Source organism: Nothobranchius furzeri, chromosome 15, assembly GCF_043380555.1.
Source record: "Nothobranchius furzeri strain GRZ-AD chromosome 15, NfurGRZ-RIMD1, whole genome shotgun sequence".
Lineage (NCBI taxonomy): Eukaryota > Metazoa > Chordata > Actinopteri > Cyprinodontiformes > Nothobranchiidae > Nothobranchius > Nothobranchius furzeri.
The window spans coordinates 34,210,205-34,233,493 of record NC_091755.1 but is presented as its reverse complement, the minus strand read 5'-3'; the positions used below and the strand labels follow the sequence as shown (position 1 = coordinate 34,233,493).

Here is a 23,289-nt window from a genome sequence, read left to right as displayed (position 1 = left end):
TTCCTCACACTGATTTCCCTCTTTCCTATTCACTCTCTCTCTCTTTCTTTACGTTTTTAATCACAATTGTCTATTTTTTGCTCATTTGAAATATATTTTAAACCATTTTCTAAATTGTTTTTTTTTATTTTTACATTTTTTGTTTTTGTGAAGCGCCTCGTGATTTTTCTCTTGGGAGGTGCTATAGAAAATATATTTTCTTCTTCTTCTCCTTTAATCAACAAATTGCAAAGAAAAAACCCCTCAGAAACACTTAAGTAACATTTACATTGCCATTCATTTCAAATGTCATGGTCAATCCTGCAGAATTACGATGCAGCATTTGGTAGCTCTGCTGCTGGGCTGCATGGTGGTGCAGTGGTTAGCACTGTTGCCTCGCAGCACGAAGGTTGCAGGTTCGAAACTCGGCTGCGGCCTTTCTGCGTGGAGTTGCGTTTTCTCCCCATGCATGCGTGGGTTTCCTCCGGGAACCCCGGTTTCCCCCACAGATCACAACATGCCCTATAGGCTATAACAGGGGCGGATTTAGGACTGAAGAAGATCCGGGGCTTAACACACACACACACACGCGCGCGCGCACACACACACACTCGCGCGCACACACACACGTGACACGCACTAGTCAACATCATATATATATACGTCTTGTACCACGTAATTTTTAATCTGAAGCTACATATTCAGCATATTCAGGGCAGAGTATTGTTCCTGTTAGTGTTTAGTGTGAGATGATAGTAAATATTCCCTTTTTATCTCCATCAACTTTACCTGATAGTAAGCTAACTTTAGGCAAACCAGCAGCACCACAAATATTTTCAAATAAGACTCACAAACCTGAGTCAACACCAGTATCATCAAAGCTGGGGTTCTGTCGCTGTACTTTTTGTCTAAAAAAACATCCTTATGTCCATCTTCACATGCGTTTCAGGCAGAGTGTAGAAGAAGCCGGCTGCTGAAGGGCTTCTTCTTCAGTGGTGGAGGCTCAGGCAGGTTGTATACAAACTACTGCCAGCAGCGCCCTCTCTGTTGGACTTTGGTACTGCATGTTACTTCCGCGATTTAGATCCGGGGCTTAACGTGAAACATCCGGGGCTTCAGCCCAAGTAGCCGGGCCTAACGCCGCCCCTGGGCTATAAATTGTAAGTCGCTTTAGATAAAAGCGTCTGCCAAATAAATAAACATAAACATAATTTCTGCCACAAATAAACATATAACAATACAAATGGAATATTAAATGTTTAATGCTAATCTTAGATATTAGAGTTGTTTTAAGACTGAGGTTCACTGAGAAACATGTAGTACTTGCTCTTTTGAAATATGATTGGTCGCACTGAGTTTAACATGCAGGCTGAACCTGAACCTGGGGGGGCCTATGTTTCTCAGCTGGCTGGGGAACACCGTGGGATACCCCCAGAGACGGTGGCCTAAGTGGTTGGGGAGAAGGAAGTCTGGGCCTCTCTGCTGGCTGCTGCCCCCATGACCCGACCCCCGATAAGCGGAGGAAAATGGATGGACGGATGACCTTTATTTCCATTTAAGCCTCTTGATAAAGATATCAACTAGACATAAAAAAACTTACAAATTGCAGTTTAAGTCATTAAAAGAAATTGTATTTCACTCCAAATGGGACTAAACCCTGATCAGGGGGCCAGTGCCTTATCCATTAGGCCACTTGGGCCTGCTTCCGTTAACCAGAGGGAAACAATCCCACTGAGACAGTAGGGGAACAGAACATGTCACACAACACACACCTGCAGGACTGTAGCTGTTAACACACTCCCTCCAGCCTCAGGTTGTCAGTGAGCACCAAACTGTTCGGACTCGTCAGAAGCATAAACATTTCCACCCATGCATGCCTGTGGCCATGTTTCACACATCTGATAAGGCTCCATATAAATTTGTTTAAGAAAACACTTCAGCAGCATGCACACAAACACTCAGACCACGAATCCCATACACAGAAGATTAACATGAGGTTAAGAACGCTGTCAGTGTTTTGTTTATGCCATGCTCAGCCGAAGAGAAACTGCACCAGTCCAATAAACCTTAGACGGGTCCCACAGAAGAGCGGCGGACGCCACCTGGCTGTGTGTGTGAGAGAGTCACGGGTAATTAAAAAGTGTTGAAGGTTGGGCAGATGCTGAGATTCAAATAATACAAGACTAATTGGTTTGTGTTGCTAGAAGGATCCACCAGAAGCCTGCATTGGCAGGATAAGTAGTTTAATGAGGTAACTTTCGGTTAAAAAGCTGGCTCCTTTCTTACCTGGGTTTGTCGTCATGGCAACTGCAGCTGGAATCCAGGTTAGGTTCAGAGCACAAGAGGTCCTTACATGCTTCTGTTTTGAAAGACCTCTTTATTAGGAAGGTGGAGTCTCCTCTGTTTCTCCTTGAAGTACGTTGAGTTTATCGATTAATTATTTCTAATGGAGCCAAAACAAGCAAAGATGATTACCTGTAAGAAGAAAGTAGTTATCTGGTTCTGTAAGTTTATGATTTGTTTCTTTCATACAAAAATATGATTGAATTTTAACATCAACATGATTTAAGATATAGTCATGGCCAACTGACCTTTAAAAATGGCCGTAATTCAGTCAGATTTACGGATTACAAGCTTATCTTTGGTGTCATCCCCACTAGGCATTGTCTCTAACATAAAGTCTGAGTGCTACTCATTCGACAACATACTAATGATTATTTAGGATTATGTGTCCAAGTCTATCTCATGAAACACTTGGCAGATTTTAGTGAAACTTTCAGAAAGGAATCTTTAATATTTTTGGAGTGAATCCAGTTGGACGGCCACCGTAGCTAAATAAAAAATAGTTACGATCAAAACGGATTTTTATCTTTATTTTACTTTGAACTCAAATTAGGCATCGGTGACAGCTGAGACTATTACTATTACTATTTCTATTACTATTACTACTACAATTACAAGAATCATATTCTCCTCCTCCTCCTCCTCATCCACTACTACTCTTAATACTACTACTGCTGCTACTACTACTATTACTACTACTGCTGCTATCATTGTTAAGACTACTTCAACTTCTACTACTATTACTGTTAAGACTACAACTACTGCTGCTACTACTACTATTACTACTACTACAGCTATCACTGTTAAGAATACTTCAACTTTTACTACTATTACTACTACTACTACTACTATTACTTATGTTAAGACTGCTACTACTACTGCTGCTATCATTGTTAAGACGAATTCAGCTTCTACTACTATTACTGTTAAGACTACTACTACTACTACTACTACTACTACTACTACTACTATTACTATTACTTATGTTAAGACTGCTACTACTATTACTACTACTGCTGCTATCATTGTTAAGACTACTTAAGCTTCTACTACTATTACTGTTAAGACTACTACTACTACTACTACTACTACTTTTACTTATGTTAAGACTGCTACTACTACTATTACTATTACTAGAATCCTACTCTCCTCCTCCTCATCCTACTACTATCACTATTACTACTGCTATCACTGTTAAGACTACTTCAACTACTACTACTACAGCTACTACTACTGTTAAGACTACTACTAGTACTACTTCTGTAAAGACTACTACTACTACTACTACTGCTGATCCTACTACTATTACTAAATACTACTATTACTACTACTGCTGCTACTACTACTTCTATTACTACTACTGCTGCAATCACTGTTAAGACAACAACAACAACAACAACAACTACTACTACTACTACTACTACTACACCTACTACTACTGTTAAGACCACTACTACTACACCTACCACTATTATTACTACTATTGCTACTACTACTGTTACTACTACTGTTAAGACTACTACTACTACTACCACTAATACTACTACTACTACTATTGTTAAGACTACTACTACTACTACTACTACTATTGTTAAGACTCCTACTACTACTATCCTAAGGAGTATAAGTAGTATCCTAAGGAGGAGAATCCTACTCTCCTCCTCCTCATCCTACTACTCTCACTACTACTACTGCTATCACTGTTAAGACTACTTCAACTACTACTACTACAGCTACTACTACTGTTAAGACTACTACTAGTACTACTTCTGTAAAGACTACTACTACTACTACTGCTGCTGATCCTACTACTATTACTACTACTGCTGCTACTACTACTTCTATTACTACTACTGCTGCAATCACTGTTAAGACTACAACAACAACAACAACAACTACTACTACTACAACACCTACTACTACTACTACTGTTAAGACCACTACTACTACACCTACCACTATTATTACTACTATTGCTACTACTACTGTTACTACTACTGTTAAGACTACTACTACTACTACTACCACTACTACTACTACTACTACTACTACTACTACTACTGTTAAGACTACTACTACTACTATTGTTAAGACTCCTACTACTACTATCCTAAGGAGTATAAGTAGTATCCTAAGGAGGAGAATCCTACTCTCCTCCTCCTCATCCTACTACTCTCACTACTACTACTGCTATCACTGTTAAGACTACTTCAACTACTACTACTGTTAAGACTACTACTAGTACTACTTTTGTAAAGACTACTACTAGTACTACTTTTGTAAAGACTACTACTACTACTACTACTACTTCTTCTTTTTTTGTATGTTCTTGCTGTGTTTGTCTTCTAATTCCATTTTTTGGTTCTTTTTTAAACACAGATAAGGTTTTTCTTTACCTTGCTGACAGTTTCGTTCGCGGCTGCAAACTTCTTCAGAGCTGACGCTGATGGTGGCGTCACTTACTACTCCGTTTATCTGTGGGCAGCAGAGGAGCTGGACTTAAATGTGGAGTCGTTTACAAAATCCCATGCAAACTCTGTAATGAAACATACATATGAGAAACCGGGCGCCAACTCAACACACGAACAATAGAACATAGAAAGGAGTGCGAGAAAGAGGCAAGTCGAAGACACACAAGAGCAGCAAAACAAGAAGCAGAAAGTACAACAAAGAAGTCAGCCGTAACAGATCACTGCACAAGAGAAAACCACATAATGGACTGGGTCGACACAAGGATCATAAACACCCAACAACAGAAATACAAAAGATGGATAAAGGAAGCGATAGATATAAGGAGACGTGGATGCGGGACCATGAACAGAGACGAAGGGGTTTACACATCGGATTGTGCATTGGACTGCATCATCGGTGAGGGGAGAGCAAGCAGCAGAGGGCGACAAAGTCCTCTGCTGCCAGCGGATAAACGGAGTAGGACGTGACGCCACCATCAGCGTCAGCTCTGAGGATGTTTGCAGCCGCAAACGAAACGTCAGCAAGGTAAAGAAAAAACTTATCTGTGTTTAAAAAAGAACCAAAAAATGGAATACTACTACTGTTAGGACTACTGCTAGTTCTACTTCTGTTAAGACTGCTACTACTACTATTACTATTTCTATTACAATTACAAGAATCCTGCTCTCCTCCTCCTCATCCTACTACTCTCACTATTACTACTGCTATCATTGTTAAGACTACTTCAACTACTACTACTACTACTACTACTACTACTGTTAAGACTACTACTACTACTACTACTACTACTACTACTACTACTACTACTACTACTACTACTACTACTACTGTTAATTTAAAGTACCTTAAAGTCTGAGGGAAAAACCCAGGTAAACATGTGAAGACAGGTAACTAACGGATTTACTATACCTTAGTTATTGGACCAAATGGGTTTTTATGGCTCAACATAAACAGATTAGATCAGAAGACACATGTGTGTGATGTTATTCTACATAGGGGTCGTGAACTGTTGGAGTTTAAATGGTTCATTGTAAATAGTTAATTTTCTTCTTTGTTCTAAACGAAGCTTCTGGTCTGCAATCGCCACATGAGGGAAGATTGTTTTGTGCTTATTGTTCTGATGTGTTTATTTTTGCGGTCAGAGTGGCTTTGTTCCCTTTTATGTGCCTTCCTCTCAGTCCTCCGACTCTTTTTATTGATGCCGCTAGCGTGGAACAAGTCATGCCTCAGTGAACCGTAGTTATTGTAAAGCTTGACAAGTGAAAGCTACAAAACAATCTGATTTGAATCTCACAGGAAAAGATTGCCAGTAGGGATCTGCTGTAGTGGCGGTTGTTGGTGTGAAGGACAGTCATGCTATGGGTTTTAGCGTTGGAGACAGACAGCTCTTTGTGGCTGGAAACGGTGTCCTGACAGTTAAAACAACAAGATATTTTCAGCCGTTTTGGTCATCTGTTTTTGTCTGGGTGTGTAAAACTTAGTTGTGTTCCAGACGAGAGTCATAACACAATCCCGTTACTGTAAACTGGCAAGATCGAATAACATAATATGTCTGGGGAAAATGGTACAGAAGGGCAGTAAAGGCAGGGTAAGTAGAAGTTTTCTCACACGGGTGCAACTACATCTCCACTGACAAAAACTTACCCTAAATAGAAGTCTGTTAGTACACAAGTTTGTTAGTACTTTCTTCATTTTTCTGTTATTTATTCTTTGTTTTACTTCAAATCCAATCATCCTTCTGGAAAAGAGTTTCTTCTTTGGATGCAGAAAAGAATCAGTAAAAGAACAAATCCGACTAACTCCATATTTGCTCTACGGATGCAACCGTTCCCACAATCTCATCAGAGAAATCTGGAAAATGTATTTAGACTGTTTATTACTAACTGACCTATCAACCGTTGCATGTTGCTGAAACTGATACAAAACCATGTCTAGTGATGGTGAGGGAAAAGAACCTTGCTTTGACTCCCCCAGTGAGCCCGTCTCATCCATCACTGCCCGTGTGTGCTAAAATGACGGGTCAGTTTGTCAGAAGGAGCAAAAGAAGATGAAGACAAATGGAGAAACATGGAGCTCTATGTCAGAGGAGCCTGAAAGGAGGAAACCGTCTTTGTCCAACAAAGGAGGAGAAGATGGAAGAGAGCTAGTGGCAGGAGAAAGCGGACGGCGGGTGGTTTAGAAATGGTTATTGAAGGGTTATTGCTTTTAAACTGTTAGTAGGAGGTGGGGGAGGAGTCAGAATATGATGGCTTGGTCATCTCAGCTGTTGTGTTGCCGTACAAAATCGGACTTTTCAGGAATTTGCTAAGATTTCAGTGAATCATGACCATTTTGGCAGAGTGATGCCACTGATCAGAAATGGAGTCCACATGCAAAAGCACACCGTAGCTTCCTCCAGTGGCAGGACAGGGGAACAGTTGTGGTGGTAAAGGACCAGAAGAGTCGTTGTTTTTTACACCGCTCTGTAGGAGACCACGGGGCAATGTAAGTTAAGACAGCATGGACGGATATCTGCCACAGTTTTCAGCATTGGGAGTTTGAAAACGTTAATTTTAAAGCAGCTGCCTTTTTCATTTAACTTCAATTACGTTTGACCAACGCATCGTCTCATTTTACTAACGCTGGTTGTTTGACGATGTCTGCTGATTCCTACTGAGCTCAAGTCTCACCCAGCAACTCTACTGGGCCATTTTACCCCAACACAGGCACTCCACTGGTTTCTGAAAGATAACCACTATAGATTAAGACCAGTTAAGCCAAAGGAGATGGAGGAGCCATCACTGTCAAATACTGTAGGACGGTTTGTACTCTGAAATGTGATAGAGGGGAGAAAGAGGGGGGGTGTTGGCATTCAGGGCGACTGGACTGAAAGGAAGAGGAGAATAGGGGTGTTTGCCTGGAGGGGTGGGGCTGGGGGAGGTCAGGTCAAACAATTAGGATGAGCATCAGGAGGAGGAAGATGGGGGGTCGGAGCTGCAGGTCTGCGGGCTAGACAAGACTATCTTCCTTCAAGGGGGGAACAGCCTGCTTTTGTTTAGAGAAGAAGACACAAGAACAATCCTCCAGAGAAAATAGGCCAGACAGATGGAAGGAGAGAGAGAGAGAGAGAGAGAGAGAGAGAGAGAGAGAGAGAGAGAGAGAGAGAGAGAGAGAGAGAGAGAGAGAGAGAGAGAGAGAGAGAGAGAGAGAGAGAGAGAGAGAGAAACATGGGGACTGGGAGGTGCAGAGAAAGTGAGACACAAAGAAAGGTGAGACGGCCAGGGGTATCCTGGGAAATCCAGGTGGGTTTGAAATGTGCAGCTGATGAAACGATAACGAGAGGAAGATTCAGTCAGACAGAGGAAAGCACCAGAAACAGAGTAACAAGATATGAGAACATGGAGCTGTTTATATAATGGCTGCATGATAAATTCAGTTCTTCTTTAAAAGTCTGTCTTCTATCTTCCAAACGATGATGCTTGCATGCAGAGGTGCATGTGAGATGATGTGTTGAAAGAAGCTTGTTCTGCAAAAAATAAAATAAAAAATCTCATTCATGTAAAGTTTTTCTGAAACTTTTTCACATGCAGATTTTTCTCAACCCCCCTCAGAATATAAAACACAGACCATTCACATCTTTTTTTTTTACCAAGTACTACTTTACAAAAGCCTTCCTTTCTGGACATACAGCTGACACACACCCCTCGCAAACAGACACTGGTCGTGCTTGGTCATCAGCATGGACAAATACGGCAACTCCACTTCTGTAGATCAGCTGAGAATAAGTGAAGGTCAAGTGTCCACTGGGATGAGCTTACATATGTTTACATCTGATCACAATCTCATTCATCTTTCCACCTGGTTTTAAGAGATAACATCCAAATGGGCTCCACCAGGCTGCTTGTGCAGCTATAAAACTAAGCAGGATCCTCACAAATCATCCATTGCTTTTATTTTGACTCCCTTGAAAGTCACAGAAGGACTTTAGATGAAAGGAGCGAGTGAAGGCATTATCCAGAGTAATAACGCAAACCTGCCTTAAAACTATTTCAGACATGTAGATGGGAGGTGGAGTAATGCTGCTGATTGATGAAAAGATTAAAGAGTAAAGATTTAGAAAGAGGGAAAGCCTGTGTCGGGGTTAGGACTGTTATGGCCAGTTAGAGACATACACTTACATGAAAAAAGGCAGTTTTTAGTTAGAAGTACAGTGACTGAGTACATACTATACTTCTGTGATTAGTTTTACTAAGGTTTTTTCATAAATCCCTCTCACATGAAGTGATTTAATCAGTTTTATACTTGACATTTTCAGTACCTTCCAGAATGAGCCATTTTAGGGCTCCATCTATCCATCCATCCATCCATCCATCCATCCATTTTCATCCCCTTATCTGGAGTCGGGTCGCGGGGGCAGTAGCCTAAGGCGAGAGGCAAAGACTTTCCTCTCCCCAGCCACTTGGGCCAGCTCCTCCGGGGGAATCCCAAGGCGTTCCCTGACCAGGTGAGAGACATAGTCCCTCCACCATGTCCTGGGTCTACCTTCAGGTCTTCTCCCGGTTGGACGTGCCTGGAAAACCTCACCAGGGAGGCGTCCAGGAGGCATCTTGACCAGATGCCCGAGCCATCTCAACTGGCTCCTCTCGATGTGGAGGAGCAGTGGGTCTACTCCGAGCCCCTCCTGAATGGCCGAGCTTCTCACCCTATCTCTAAGGGACAACCCAGTCGCTCTTTGGAGAAAACTCATTTCAGCCACTTGTATCCACGATCTTGTTCTTTTTTTTTTTTTTTTTTTTTTTTTTTTTTTTTTTTTTACCGTGTCCTGTCTGGCTGTGAAGCAAGCAGAATTGATGTCTGAATGCTGGTGACAAGCCTTACAGATTTATTCTCAGGTGGAGCATCAAAGCGTCTGCTTTTAATGTCACGCCTGATACTTAAAACTTTATTGTTATTGTTGTTGAATGCTTTGTAATTCCGACCAGACACGGAGACAGAGGTGAAAGAGAAAGGAAGAGAAAAGGTGGAGAGAGGGGGGGGTTCCACAAAAATAAACAATGAACAAGAGTCTGCTTCTAGACCTGCAGAAAAAGACAAAAAAAAAAAACAACAACAAAAGGACACAAAAAAGGGACACAACAACAATACAACAAGATCTACCTATCACTGCGTCAACTTGATGAAAAAAAAAATATATATATATATATATATATATATATATATAATCAACATTGCTTAACTGAAGAATCACGATAATAAATCACAGTGCATTAAGTGCCCCCCATAGTCTTAAGACATGTGTTGAACGTGCCCAAGTCCATACTTTTGAGAGCACCATGTGAGCACCTGTGTGTGTACACGCGCTTGTTTATTTAAGGTTTCTCTATAGGAGCGTCCAACAGAGAGTGTGAGGGACCACAGATCCGCCCCCCAGAGATGCGCAGGAGACGGGGGGAGCTCCAAGTCCCAGAGATCCAGGCGTTGCCACAGAATGCAGGAACCCCAAGGAGACTGCAACCAGAAAGGCCCCCGCCCCCCCCGAGAGGCACAGAGGATCGCCCCGGGGGGCCACAACCAGCAGCCGGCAGAGTCCCTGGAGATATCAGCGGCAAGCCCACAGGCCCGCCCGCAGCCTCCCACCCCCTAGCCGGCCGAGCCCGGGACCCAGCGACCCGGGACCCAGGGGTGACCACCCCCGCCGGGGACCCAGCAGAGCCCAGGGACCCAGACCCCACCAGGCAGCCACCGGGATCTATCAGGCAGATGCCAAAATCTTATACCCCCAGACCCGGTTGCCACGAACACTCAGGCAGACCATGGCACAAGCCCCCACACCAGGTATGGCAGGGGGAGGGGGGACAAAGATCTATATTATCAAGAGAAGTTCCAAGAGAGGGGAGGACCCAAAGGCCCCACCTGACATATACAGTCATACACAAACACAGTCACACACTCCCTCCCTCATGCTCACACATGCACATACAACCCAAGACTTACAAAAATGCACGCCGGACAGTCACTCATGCTCCCCATACACACCCTATTAACTCTGGTCCCGGTACTGCTGCACATGGGGTACAACCATCACCGGTAACCAGAGTTTGACCCTTTCTGCTGGGGTGCTGATGAGCAGGCTCCCCCGCCCAACGCTGAGCACAGCAACCCACCACCCCAGACCCCAACCAGACGGCCAGATCTCCCTCCTAGCCTCCAGCCCCAGGAAGCCTAGCAACAACAGAGGTGGCTAAGACCCCTAGTCTCCCTCCACCTGCTCCAATATAGTGTTGTGTGATCATGAGGTGTATTCCATGGCTGTGGTGAGTGGGCAGTGCGGGCATCATCCGGCATATGCCAGCTGATGCCACCGCACCACCCCACTTACACCCTCAGCCATCAGTGTCTAAGTGCGGTTTAAAATTGGAAGTGGGCACCGGCACTCGGGAGGAGGCTGAAATATCCCCCTGCCAAATGCCGTTGAATGTGCTCACTCCCAAGGCCCTAAGTGTGTGTTTGTGTGGAATGTCGTCAGTGGAAGTGTATAAGGTGCAAATAAAATTGGGGGGCAGGTTGCCACAGGAATGCGGAAATGGGGTCCATACCCGCACCCCCTGACTTGTCCACCCCCCAAGGTCCTATGTGCATGTTTGTGTGATGATGTGAGGGAGCAGGAGGAGAAAAATGTGTGGGGATGGGGAGGAATGGCTGGTTGGGCTTAGCCCTCCAGGGAGCCAGCTCCCCCACTGGCTCCAATAGGCACCTCTGTTGTCAAAATGCCACACAGGGCATGGAGACCCCAGCCCATCCTGCCAGGGCCCAAAGCAGCAGCATCACAGAGCCTCACGGAGTCCGAGGACCAACCCAGCCCCACCCCAGCAGAATATCTACTCCCATCCCTGCATTTGCACAACTTCCGGATTATAAAAGACATAGGACATCCAGGTAAGGTTGGGTCATCCCCCTCCCCTGTGATGGGACAGCAGAGAAGCCAAGGTCTACCTGAGGCCCCTGAACCCGAGTCAGGCACTGCTGCATGTTCCTGCCTTCTCCCCGGCAGCATACATGTCAGGACCCAACCCCCAAGGCCCCGCCCAGATCACCCCACGGGGCCGGCCACCCCCACACCCCGAGCCCCCAGGCCCCCACCCAGACCCACCCATGGGGCAATGCAGCTGCCGGGCAGTGACCCATGGCCACCGCCAAGACCTCCTAGGGGCCCCACTCACAACCACCAGTAGTCCACCCCCCGAGGCAACCCAAGCACCTCCAGAGGGAGGCAACGGCTCCCCAGTCCCAGACACCCCCAGTGAACCCACCTCCAGGGAACATCCGGATACTCCAAACTCAGACCCTCCACCCCCTCACCCACATCATCCCGCAGGACAATATCAATGGTCCCCCGTCATCACTATGTGATGGAACTGATCAAAGGAGCCCATAGTGATTGATTTGAAGTGGAAGCAGAGGCTATATCAAGTGAAATATGATCTAACAAAAGATTTCTATACTGGTCGATGCAAAGAGTATCTCTATTTTTCCAATTCAAGAGGATAGTTTTCTTAGCGATGCATATGGCAGTCAGAACCACGTGAGCCAAAGATGTTTCAGTCGGGACATCGTCCAGGTTTCCCAGTAAACAAAGAGAGGGGCGGATGGGATATGACATTTCCGACACTTTGACAGGTCTTCACATACTCTACCCCAAAATTCCTGGACAGGTAGAAAGGACCACAGTGCGTGAAAAACTGCGTATTTTAGGCACAAAATTCCTGAAACAGAAAATGGGTGACTGTTTTTATTTTCATGTTTCGAGTGTTTGTAGAGACGGTAGAGACACACTTGGCAGCACAAAAGGATGCAAAAGGTAGTTTTGCCTGAAATGACATTTTAAGGATGGGTCACATAGACCGTTTGACATCTTTGCACAAAATTTGGAACCCATTTCCTAATTTTCTAATTACAACTTAGTCGTTAAATACATGAAACATTTCCTGACCTGTTTGCAATTTACCTTTTTTTTGTTTGCTTATCGGTTGCCAAACCCTCCCAAAGTCATCTCACTTGTTTCCTCCTTTACAGAGAAAGACAGACAGGTTTCAGACAAGACCCTTGAACATTTAGAGTGTTTTTGCAAATTTTGTTCACAATTTGTCACCAACCGTTAAATCCCGGTGAGATGTTATCTCAAGGAGGACAACACATCTAAATCAATGTTCACCTGCTAAACAGGATAAACCAATAAGAAGACGATGAAGTGGTGAATGTGTAAGCTACCCATCGTGCACATGTAGGGGAGCATGCTTTTATACTTTGAAGTGTGAGAGCTCCCGGATCTGTCGCCGTGTGTGGCACCGAGTGTGTTGTTGCGATGAGATGAGATTAGCCTCTCTGCAGGGCCGTAGCTCCATGGAGGCCACCTGAAGCAGCAGGAATGACAAGAATGTGGGAATGGAGGCAAACTTTGCCTTCTCCATCAACAACAACGCATCAGTGTGGGAGAGGAGAGAAGAAACTGACCTTCATCTTTTTCTGTATTCATTTAAATATTTTTAATTACAATTAAACTGGTAGAAATGCTAAATATGAGCATGTGTTATCCATTTCCACTTTCTATGCATCATTCTTAAAGTCTGTTAAAGGCTATGAAACCCTTCTGAAAAAATCCGAAACATCCCTCCAGCCTTCTAACTTTAGCATCACTCTAAAAATAAACATTTTAAAACTCAATGTCTTTCAGTTTGTTAAATCTTTCTAATCAGACCCATTTTTGACTAATTAAAAACAAATTACTCCATTAAACGAGTGTCTGCTTTGTTGCAAACTCCGTTTCTCAACATAAGCCTGAGCTCTGTGAGTTCCAAGTCTTTCAAAGCTGTTTGGCAAACACACCCCGGGAGCTGAATCAAGTCATGTATTTATAGATTATCACAGCATGCCACCCAGCAAACAAAGCACTCTCCTCCTCTGTTGTGATGGGATGATACAGACATTTCCAGCACTTATCTGAGACAAAACAGAGAGAAACAGAAGAGAACCTTCAACTATTTTGATTTAAATAAACTATGAAAGCATCGAGGACTTGAATGAACTGCGAAAGCCAGAAACTACAGGCAAGTAACTGTCTGAGTGATTGACTTGAGGATAAAATAGAAACTTCTTAATGTGTCACATTGGTAAATAGAAATTTTTGTTTATTATTTTCTCAGTTGAATGAATTTCTTTATGCTTTATATGAAATTATTGGTGAATAATAGTTGTAAATGTGTGGATGATGAGTTGTTTTGGTGAGTTTGTTAGAGAAAGCAATTCAAGAATACATTTAATTGTAAATATAGTTTATAGGAAAATAAATTAATTTTTGAATATGATGGAGACTAAGCGTTAAAACTTACCAGTGTGATTTGTTTGTTAGCAAATATAACAGCTTAGCCAATCACGTTGCAGCAACTCAGTGCATTTAGGCATCTGTAGTGAGGATGAACTTTAAACCAACCACCAGAATGGAAAAGAAAGGACTTTCAAAATGCACAAACTCCTTCGTCCAGCTCAAGTCGAACTAAACTGGACTACTCCTAATTGAGTTAAAGCACCCGTGTTGTCGAAACCCAAATCTTTCTGCACGTCAACAACATCCCAGCTTAGCTGAGCTATGACCGGCCTGGGCACTCCCCTGGCTCTCTGGAAGGAACAAGACCACAGAAGTGGCCTACTGGTAAAATCATCACCACAAGAATCTGCATGAATCTGACGTTTAACACCATCAAACCGCACATCAGTGTGTTCATTCCTTCAGCCACACTGATAATATCTGCTTCACTCCCGCAAATGTTTGTTTACTCTCTGTGTGACGCTTTGGGCCAATCAGAAGAATGCTAAGCTGAAAAAGCACATGTCACCCACTGTCACAGAGTCCATCCCTTGTCTACAGTATACCCGCTTGTCCATGCAGAGTCGAACGCACTTTATTTAATAATTCAGCTTTCTAACGGACATATAAGCTAGGATAAAGGCTCTATTTCTGGCTAAGTTATTAGCTCGATTATTTACATGTGCATATAACCACACTTTAAATGTCTCGTAGTTGTTGGCGCCAGATAGGGCAGCCTGAATGTTTGAGATTCGACTCATCTACCATCTGGGATTTTCACCCACAACCATCTCCATGCAAGTTTTAAAAAGAGTGCTCCAATAGCCACTTGTCCCAGCAGGATAATGCACCGTGCCACAAAGTTCCAGCCATCTCAAACTGGTTTGGTGAACATGAGAATGAGTTCACTGGACTCTAAAGGCCTCCACAGCCACACAAACCCAACCCATCCTGCTTGGGATGTGGGGGAGATTCACATCAAATTTGGGGAGTTCTGAAGACTAAAGGGCGTCAAACTGGTGTGAGCAAGGTGCCCCTTGGGCAGCAGTAGCTCGAGAGGTAGAGCGGGTTGCCCAGTAATTGGGAGGTTGTAGGTATGATCCCAGCTCCTGCCAGAAAATGCTGCTTTTGTGTCCTTGGGCAAGGCACTTAACCCACATTTGCCTGCTGGTGGTGGTCAGAAGGACCCGTGGCACCGGTTTTGGGCAGTCTTGCTTCCGTCAGTGCGCCCCAGGGCAGCTGTGGCTACATCATAGCTCATCCCCACCAGTGTGTGAATGTGTGGGAATGTGTGTGAATGGGTTGATGACTGATTGTGTTGTGAAGTGCCTTGGGGGGGGGGGGGGGGGGGTAGAATCCCAAGAAGATTCTATACAAATACAGGCCATTTACCATTATTATTATTTTTTAGTTCTCCTGGAAAAATTTGATGTTTTTTCTTTCAAAAGTTCTAAAACAAGCTTTTAGACTTTTGTGTTATTAATGCTTTTAAAATACAACATTTGTTGCTTAAAATAACTCATAATGTCACCTGTTTGCGTTCAATCTGGTTTGATCTGATGGCGGCTGAGCTGTCAGCTCTTAAGGACGGCCAGATGGCAAAAGCATGGATCTCCACCTGATTGCGCGGCTTGAGAGCGACACCGAAGTGAGAAAAAGGCAGAAAATGTTGTGAACTGCTGTTTGTGATATGAAGAGCGAGGACCGAGGCGTGATGCTGGTGCGTGTAACAGCAGGTGTTGTTCTCCTGCAGCGGACTCAGCCCTCGGCTCTCCCACTGCGGCTGGTTATTAATGGCTACAGATTCATTACAAGCAGCCAGTCAGCCATGCTGCCAGTATGCCCGCCATGATTAGTCACACAGCCAGGCTGATAGATGCACACACTCCCATACACACACCGGCATACACATAATGAAGACAAAGTGCCTGGCTTAAACACACAAACATGGATCATTACAAGCACTCAGAACATCACTCACATTTAGTCAGACAGTGCATTTCAGACTTATCTAACCTTTTACCTTAAGTCTCTTATTCTTTCTCTTTTCTCTCATTCTTTTGCTCATTTTCTCCTTCTATTCCCTTTTTCTTTTCAGAGGATATCTTTATTCTGCACGGAAAGGACAAGAAGAATCCCCTCATCTACGGCCTGTTTACAACCTCAAGGTAATTGCTTCAATTATGTAGAAACCATGGACATTGAATATTTATTATTTCTGTTATGTGACTTTTGCAGGTGCAGATTAGTGTTTTGTGCCTAACTCTCAAATTCTGACCAAAGGGATATTTGTACATTAAACCCAACCGCGGACCAAACAGTATCGCTCATTGCTGGTGCAGATTTTATGCAAGCATTTGAAGAAAAACGCATCTGTGTAAATGATTAGCTGAAAGTATCTGATTCTCAAAGACCTGCGCTATTTATGAAATGCATTATGTGAGGGAAAAAATGTCCATGTTGCTGACCTTGTTGCTTGTTTACAGCACCACATTGTTAGCTGGTGAGCATTATGAGTACGACTCGTGCAAACGATGTGCAAGAAGGTAGCAAAACAAATAAAAAACAGGTGCTGCTCCTCTTTGGTGAATCTGGGCCTCTGTTTTAAACATCACTGGTTAAGGAGCACCTCCCTTCCACAGGGAGGTCATTCTGTTTCATTTAAAGGTGTTCATCAGTTTCTTCAGTCAGATGTTATAAATTTAGGTTCACTTTTCTCTGCTACAACTGTGGGAGTTAAACTTTAAATGTCAAGAGAAGAAAAAAAGTCTGTTAAATCAAACATGATAAGAAAGCTGTAATGATGTTCTAACGTTTTTTAAAATAATAATAAAAAAACTTAAATAAAATTGATTAGATTCTGAAAATTTAAACAAACCTAAGTCTGATGGCAGGTTTGAAAAAGTCGTGTTTATAGGAATTTTATCTGATCTCTTTTTAAAGCAGAGGTTAACGGAGAAATGTGTGTTCTTCTACAATAATTTGGCACAGATGGACAACAGCTCAGCTCTTCTACATCACAGGGAGACATTTGCAGCTATGGCCTCACCCACCTTGGTTGTGACCGCAGAAGGCTGTTGTTGATTTAGCATCCAGGAGAGAGCAGAGCTCATCTTGGCTAGTCGACGCTAACAGTTAGCATTAGCGACTCTACAGCATTGCAGAAAACGTTCAGGCTCGTGTTCTTTGTGGAGATAAAACACCAAAGTTGCGATTATTACCCAAGAAAGAAGAGCGAGCAGAGACAGTGGAAGAGTTGCATTGGCTTTATCCAATTAGAAGCCAGATTTTCACATTTCTTGAAAATTAATGAGCAAGACTTCCAACTTTTTTTGCCACCTACTCCTCTGACAAACTTCTACTTCCTAAAACGGGAACACCAGAGCTTTATTTGCACTGAAGATGACTCACGAGGCATTCGTTCACAGAGACCACAGTACATTTATTGAAACAACAAGAACCAATATTTGGCCTGTTGGTACGACTCTCTTCACAATGTCTCATTTCTACTGAAAACAGATCAAGCCTGTGTTTATGAAACTTTCCTTCAGAATCTAGTCTGGAATTGTGTCATTGAAATAATCACAGCTTGCCTTAATGTTAACAAATGTCTCTAAAATTCCAGCCTCCACTTCAATGGCACTTACACACATATGCAAGTCATCCATGCCATATGCACTGATGCAGCCCCTTTAACATCACAGGCTCTGTGCTTCCTCACTAATGACCGCCTGATTGCGCTTTCTCATCTTTGGCACCAGACGTCTGTTTTTTCCCACAGGCAAGCTGAAACGTGGTCTCATCTGACCACAGAACATGTGTTTGCTGTGTCTCTGTCCATCTGAGATGAGCTCAAGCCTGCAGGACTCAGCAGGATTTTCTGCAGAGGGTTGATATACGAGCTGTTTAATACAGTTGAGGTTTCATTTCTGCATGCAGCTAAAGATGGTCCCGAGCAAGAGTTCTTTCTGAAGTACTCATAGGATCTTTCTGTTTTCAAGTGATCGAACCTTAGAACCAGGGGTGGCCCCAAGGAGTGCCCAAGCCTCGACCTGGGAAAGTGCTGCCCACCTCACTGACCCTCTTCAGGAAAGACATCCCGCACTTTAATAAATCTAATTAATGTTCCCACAAACAATACATTCATCTCCCTTACTCAAAACATAATATAAAATCCAATCCAATTAGCACAGGAGTGGTCCCAGCCGCACTGAAAGCTGCAGTTATTCGGCCGATCCTGACAAAACCTGGAGCAGATGTCTGTATGCTTGACAATTACAGGCCGATCTCCAACCTCCCCTTTACCTCAAAACTGCTGGAGAAAGTTGTTTATCAGCAGCTTGTGTCTCATTTGTCTGACTCTGATCTGTTTGAGGTTTCCCAGTCAGGGTTTAGGTCTGGTCATAGCACGGAGTCGGCCCTGCTGAGGGTCTTAAATGACATCAATATTTCACTGGATCAGGGCTCGTCTGTGCTCCTTTTATTAGATCTGCTGGATTGGTTCCGGTCATATCTGCACAGAAGGAGGTTCTGTGTGAAACTTGGGGACATGTCTTCCTCCTGGGAGGATCTTTGCTGGGGGGTCCCTCAGGGCTCAATCCTCAGCCCACATCTTTTTGCTATTTATCTGCTCCCCCTGGGCTCAATCATCCACAAACACGGCCTTGTGTTTCACCTTTATGCAGATGATTGCCAGATTAACTCCTTGTTTCGTCAGGGGAATAGGGAATTTTCAAAAAGATGAATAAATATCATTAGTTTTTGTGGATGCTTTGGTGAGGACAGGTGAATTTAACTAAATGCTAAAACAACAGATGTTCAAATAAATAATTAAGTAATTAAAAGTTTTTTTTTCCTAAAATGTTTTTGTTTCGGGCTGCACAGTGGTGCAGTGGTTAGAACTGTTGCCTTGCAGCAAGAAGGTCCTGGGTTCGCTTCCCAGCCTGGGATCTTTCTCAGTATGCAGTGTGAGAATTTAAATCTAAATTCTCGCACTGCCCTGCATTAAAGCCATACGTGACGTGAGGCTTTCAGACAGGAAGGGAGCACGGGTGACACACAGATGTTACAGTGAAATAGAAACCGCCCACACGTTCTAATGTCACTGACTCATCAATGAAAAATTTCCATTCATCCAAACATGTGAGCCTTTGTCATCACATCATCAGGAGTTCACCAGCTGTGGCATCAGTCTGGATATTTATGAGTAAATTTTCCCTCTCAAGATAAACTTTTCCAGGCCCCAAATGTCACACGGCAGGGTAATCATTCCATATTTTGAACAGCTCTGCCCCTTCTGACAATCTTAAAGATGAGTACGTTTAGTGTTACAGCTAAAGATAATCTTATCAGACAATCTTACAGTGAGTGGTGTGTCAAGAGCGCTCCGGTCTGCTCGGAAGGATGTTTGAAGCGCTTCAGTCATAAATCCGGGCTTTGAAACATGTTGGATCCTCTTGGTCCAATTTCCAGGAACAAATTAGCATGCTCTCTTTGAAAGTGACATAAGTTAATTAGAGAGCAAGGGCACGGAAGTAAGCAGCACTCTTCCTCTGCCATGTGTTATTTTTTTTACTTTGAAGTCACGTTTTATCTTGCAAGCTTTCCTGTCTGGGTGGGGAATGTCCGTGAGTGAAAGCCATTCATGTGTAGTGTGTAGTAAGACACACACACACACACTGCAGGACCAAAACTAGTTTATCTGTCATTTTTTTAATCACCTCATGTGAGGTCTCTCATTCTTTCAAAATCTACCTAAGATTTAAACATCCTGCTGTGTGAACTGGGCCTAGATGTATTTTAGTTGTGCAGATTCAGTTAGAAGCTTCTAATTTCATAATCAAACATATGTAATTTAAAAAGCAGCTGTTTCATTTGGAATCACAGGATTCAGATAGCATGAGGTGCTGTTTCCTACTTGGGTTGGAATGATGCAACAAGTGCTGCCATAATGCAATCAAAGCCCATAGTATCCTAAAAGGTAAAAATGAAATGTTGAAGAAACACGAGTTGAAAATGGTTTAGGAAAAAATGAGCCAAAGACAAAAAAACGAATGTCTGCAAAATAAACTAGGAACGCCTGGAGTTAGTTCTTTTCTCCAGGTTACGTGCCTGTGTTTGAGCTGGACCCCAGAGCTCCCCGGTAGCAGCAGACGCAGCGTTTGGCCTGGTGGAGCAGGGTGTAGGCCTCTTTTTTACTTTTTCCTTGGGAATTTGGAAAGTGTTTGGAATCCTAGCAGAGAACGGACAGAAATCCAAAGCATCACAGTGGGTGGGGTCGCAACCGCAGAAGTGCAGGGTGCACAGGGGTCATTTCTCTGAATGGAAACTTGTCCCTGTGGTACAGTCATGGTTACTCACACACACACACACACACACACACACACACACACGCACACACACACACACACACACACACACACACACACACACACACACACACACACACACACACACACACACACACACACACACACACACACACACACACTGATGAAGTCATGCGTGTAAGCTATAAATCTATCATCTGTTCTTTGTGCTTTACTTCATTTATTTGTAATTCATCACAGAACTGTATTATTTATGGGACCAGTAATGTGTTGCTTGCATATTTCAGTTTTAGTGAAGGTTTTTTTTTATGGGCTCTCCCACTGCTAACCCTGTTGACATGGTTACCAGAGTTTTGCATCATTCCTTATAACATTTGTGGGATTTTGAGCAAAACTGCAACCATTTTTAACACTATGTTAACATCTGAAAGCAGACTGCGTTGACAATAAAAACAAATGTGGTTGCTCCTTCTGAATAAACCTGTTTGGATCCATTTGAGCTAACATCTGAGTGAATTTTAATGCACCTTCCAGCAGTGGCGGCTTTGTAAATACTTTCCCAACAGCCCTTATGTGGTCTCTCTCATCAAAGGACTCTGGAAAACAACTGGGAGGCAGCCATGACAGAATTTACAGCTTGGTTGCACAATTTAATATGCTGAATAAGTCTAAGTTAACCTTACATGTCACCTCTGTACTCTGAAACTTGTCAGTGAGGAGGAATAAAATCCAGCTTCCTCCAGAGGAACAATCGAGCACACATGCAGCGGGTGTGTGTCACCCAAACGAACTGGAGGAAACCACACTGAGTCATCACAATGTGGCTTTTCTGCATTCAGCTCCTACGGCGCAGGAGTCTTTAAGTGAAGCACACATTTTTGTAACGAATCCTCCACAATCCAGGATGCCTGCAGCGGTTGGCTTGTGTAGGGGGTGGATCTCAAAGCAGCACATTCACCCCATGCTTTCCCTTTTTGGGTTCGAGAAACATTTGGTTGAGTTGATGAGTTCAAGTTGAAGAGCCACAATGAGTCACAGCTTGTTACACCACTTTCTGTCGTTCTGCTCACATCTTTAGCAGCTCCTCAAAAGAAATAATCAAAGGAGGTGTTGATGTTAGTTCTGCTGGTTCTGCTTTGTCCGCAGCGATATTCTGAACGGCTCGGCGGTGTGCGTTTATCGAATGGAAGATGTGGTTCGAGCTTTTAAGGGCAACTTTCTGCACAAAGAAGGGCCACTGTACAAGTGGGCAGAGTTTACAGGCAAGGTGCCATATCCACGGCCAGGAACTGTAAGTTAGTTCTCAAAACAACCCGCTCCACTTTTCTGGTTTTCATAACCGTCTGCCCGACCACGAGTCAGGTGACATGCATGAAATGCATGAAACTGTATTAAAGTTCACACAAAGTTATTTAACACAGATATTCTGTGACATTTTTATACAGTAACAGTGAAAATACCTTTTTTCTGTTTCAGTGTCCCAGCAGCACTTATGGAAGCTACAGCTCAACCAGAGAATATCCCGATGATGTTATTTTCTTCAGCAGGACCCACCCGCTGCTGCAGGTTGGGCTGACCTTTCACTTTATTAAATTACATCGATTTAACTTTATTAGCTCGTGTACTACTTTACACTGGGTCAAGTGATCTTTTTCTATTTTAGTCCAAAGACCTTTTAAAATTTCTGAATTTGAATGAGTTGGATTTCTTGCCACCTCGTCACCGAGGAAATTAATCATATTAGGGATGATCACCAGGAACCGGTCCAAAATAAAAATCAGGCATTTTTTACTTGACGAGACATTTTTTAAATGTGATTATTTTCAGGAACATGTTTTGCCACTTGGAGAGCGCCCCCTCTTGGTCAGAGTGGGGGTCCATTACAAGTTTAGCAAACTGCTGGTGGACAGAGTGGAGGCTGTTGACGGCACATATGATGTCCTGTTCATAGGCACAGGTCAACTGAGAATTAAGATTTAACCATTTAGGTTTTATTTATGAAAATTCAAAGTTAATAAACATTGTCTACATTTTCAGACTCAGGACTTGTGCTGAAAGCCATCCAACTGCTCAAAGAGCACGGCCAGAGTCAGGAGGTCACTCTGGAGCAGCTGCAGGTCTTTCAGGTACAAAATTCAACAATTCCTATGTTTAGTGGATTTTTTACAACAGACTAGCAGAAAATATTTCTGTATTTTCCATCAACCTTACAGTTACAGCCATTCAACTTGATGTGGTCCAGGTAGAGATAACTTAGACCTGTGATGGTTATAAATGTGTGAATGTTGATTTGTCACCAGCCCTCTTGGCCCCATAAAACTCACCGACCCACTGGGAGTTTCTCTGACGTTCCTGATGGGATAAGTTTGCATCTCCTCCTACAGATCTGATTAAAGCAGTGGACATAGAGGTCCTATTTGACACTGGCAGCTGTTAGGGCTTAAAACTGTCCAACTCAGATCTGTCATGTTCTGTTCATGTCTCGCCTGTTCTTTCCATATCCCATGTCCCTTGTCTCCGGTCCCCTCTGACGTGTCACTCAGATTTCTCTCTCCCCTGACTATTTGATTTGCCCATTGATATATTTTACGTGATCATCTTCCCCTTCCAGTGTGTTTAAATGTTTGGTAGTTAGTTTAGTTCCTCCCAGTTTTGTTTACTCTCAGGCCCTGTCCACACGTAGCCGGGGATCTGCCAAAACGTAGATATTTTCCTACATTTTGGCCTGTCATCCACACGAAAACTGAGTTCTTTCACACGAAAACGGATCTTTTTAAAAACTCCGGCCAAAGTGAAGATCTGCGTTTTCTCCGTTTTGGGTGTCTG

The 23,289-nt window shown here is 43.4% G+C and overlaps 1 protein-coding gene across 1 annotated transcript in view; it reads left to right on the top strand.

The window, feature by feature from the left end:
* The window catches only part of sema3h (sema domain, immunoglobulin domain (Ig), short basic domain, secreted, (semaphorin) 3H), a 72,986-nt gene that overhangs the window by 41,875 nt on the left and 7,822 nt on the right, over positions 1-23,289 (top strand). The window contains exons 9-13 of the mRNA XM_015967493.3: positions 16,233-16,302; positions 21,610-21,754; positions 21,940-22,029; positions 22,291-22,420; positions 22,501-22,589. Coding sequence (XP_015822979.3) covers positions 16,233-16,302; positions 21,610-21,754; positions 21,940-22,029; positions 22,291-22,420; positions 22,501-22,589 — 524 coding nt within the window. The remainder of the gene's footprint in view (positions 1-16,232; positions 16,303-21,609; positions 21,755-21,939; positions 22,030-22,290; positions 22,421-22,500; positions 22,590-23,289) is intronic.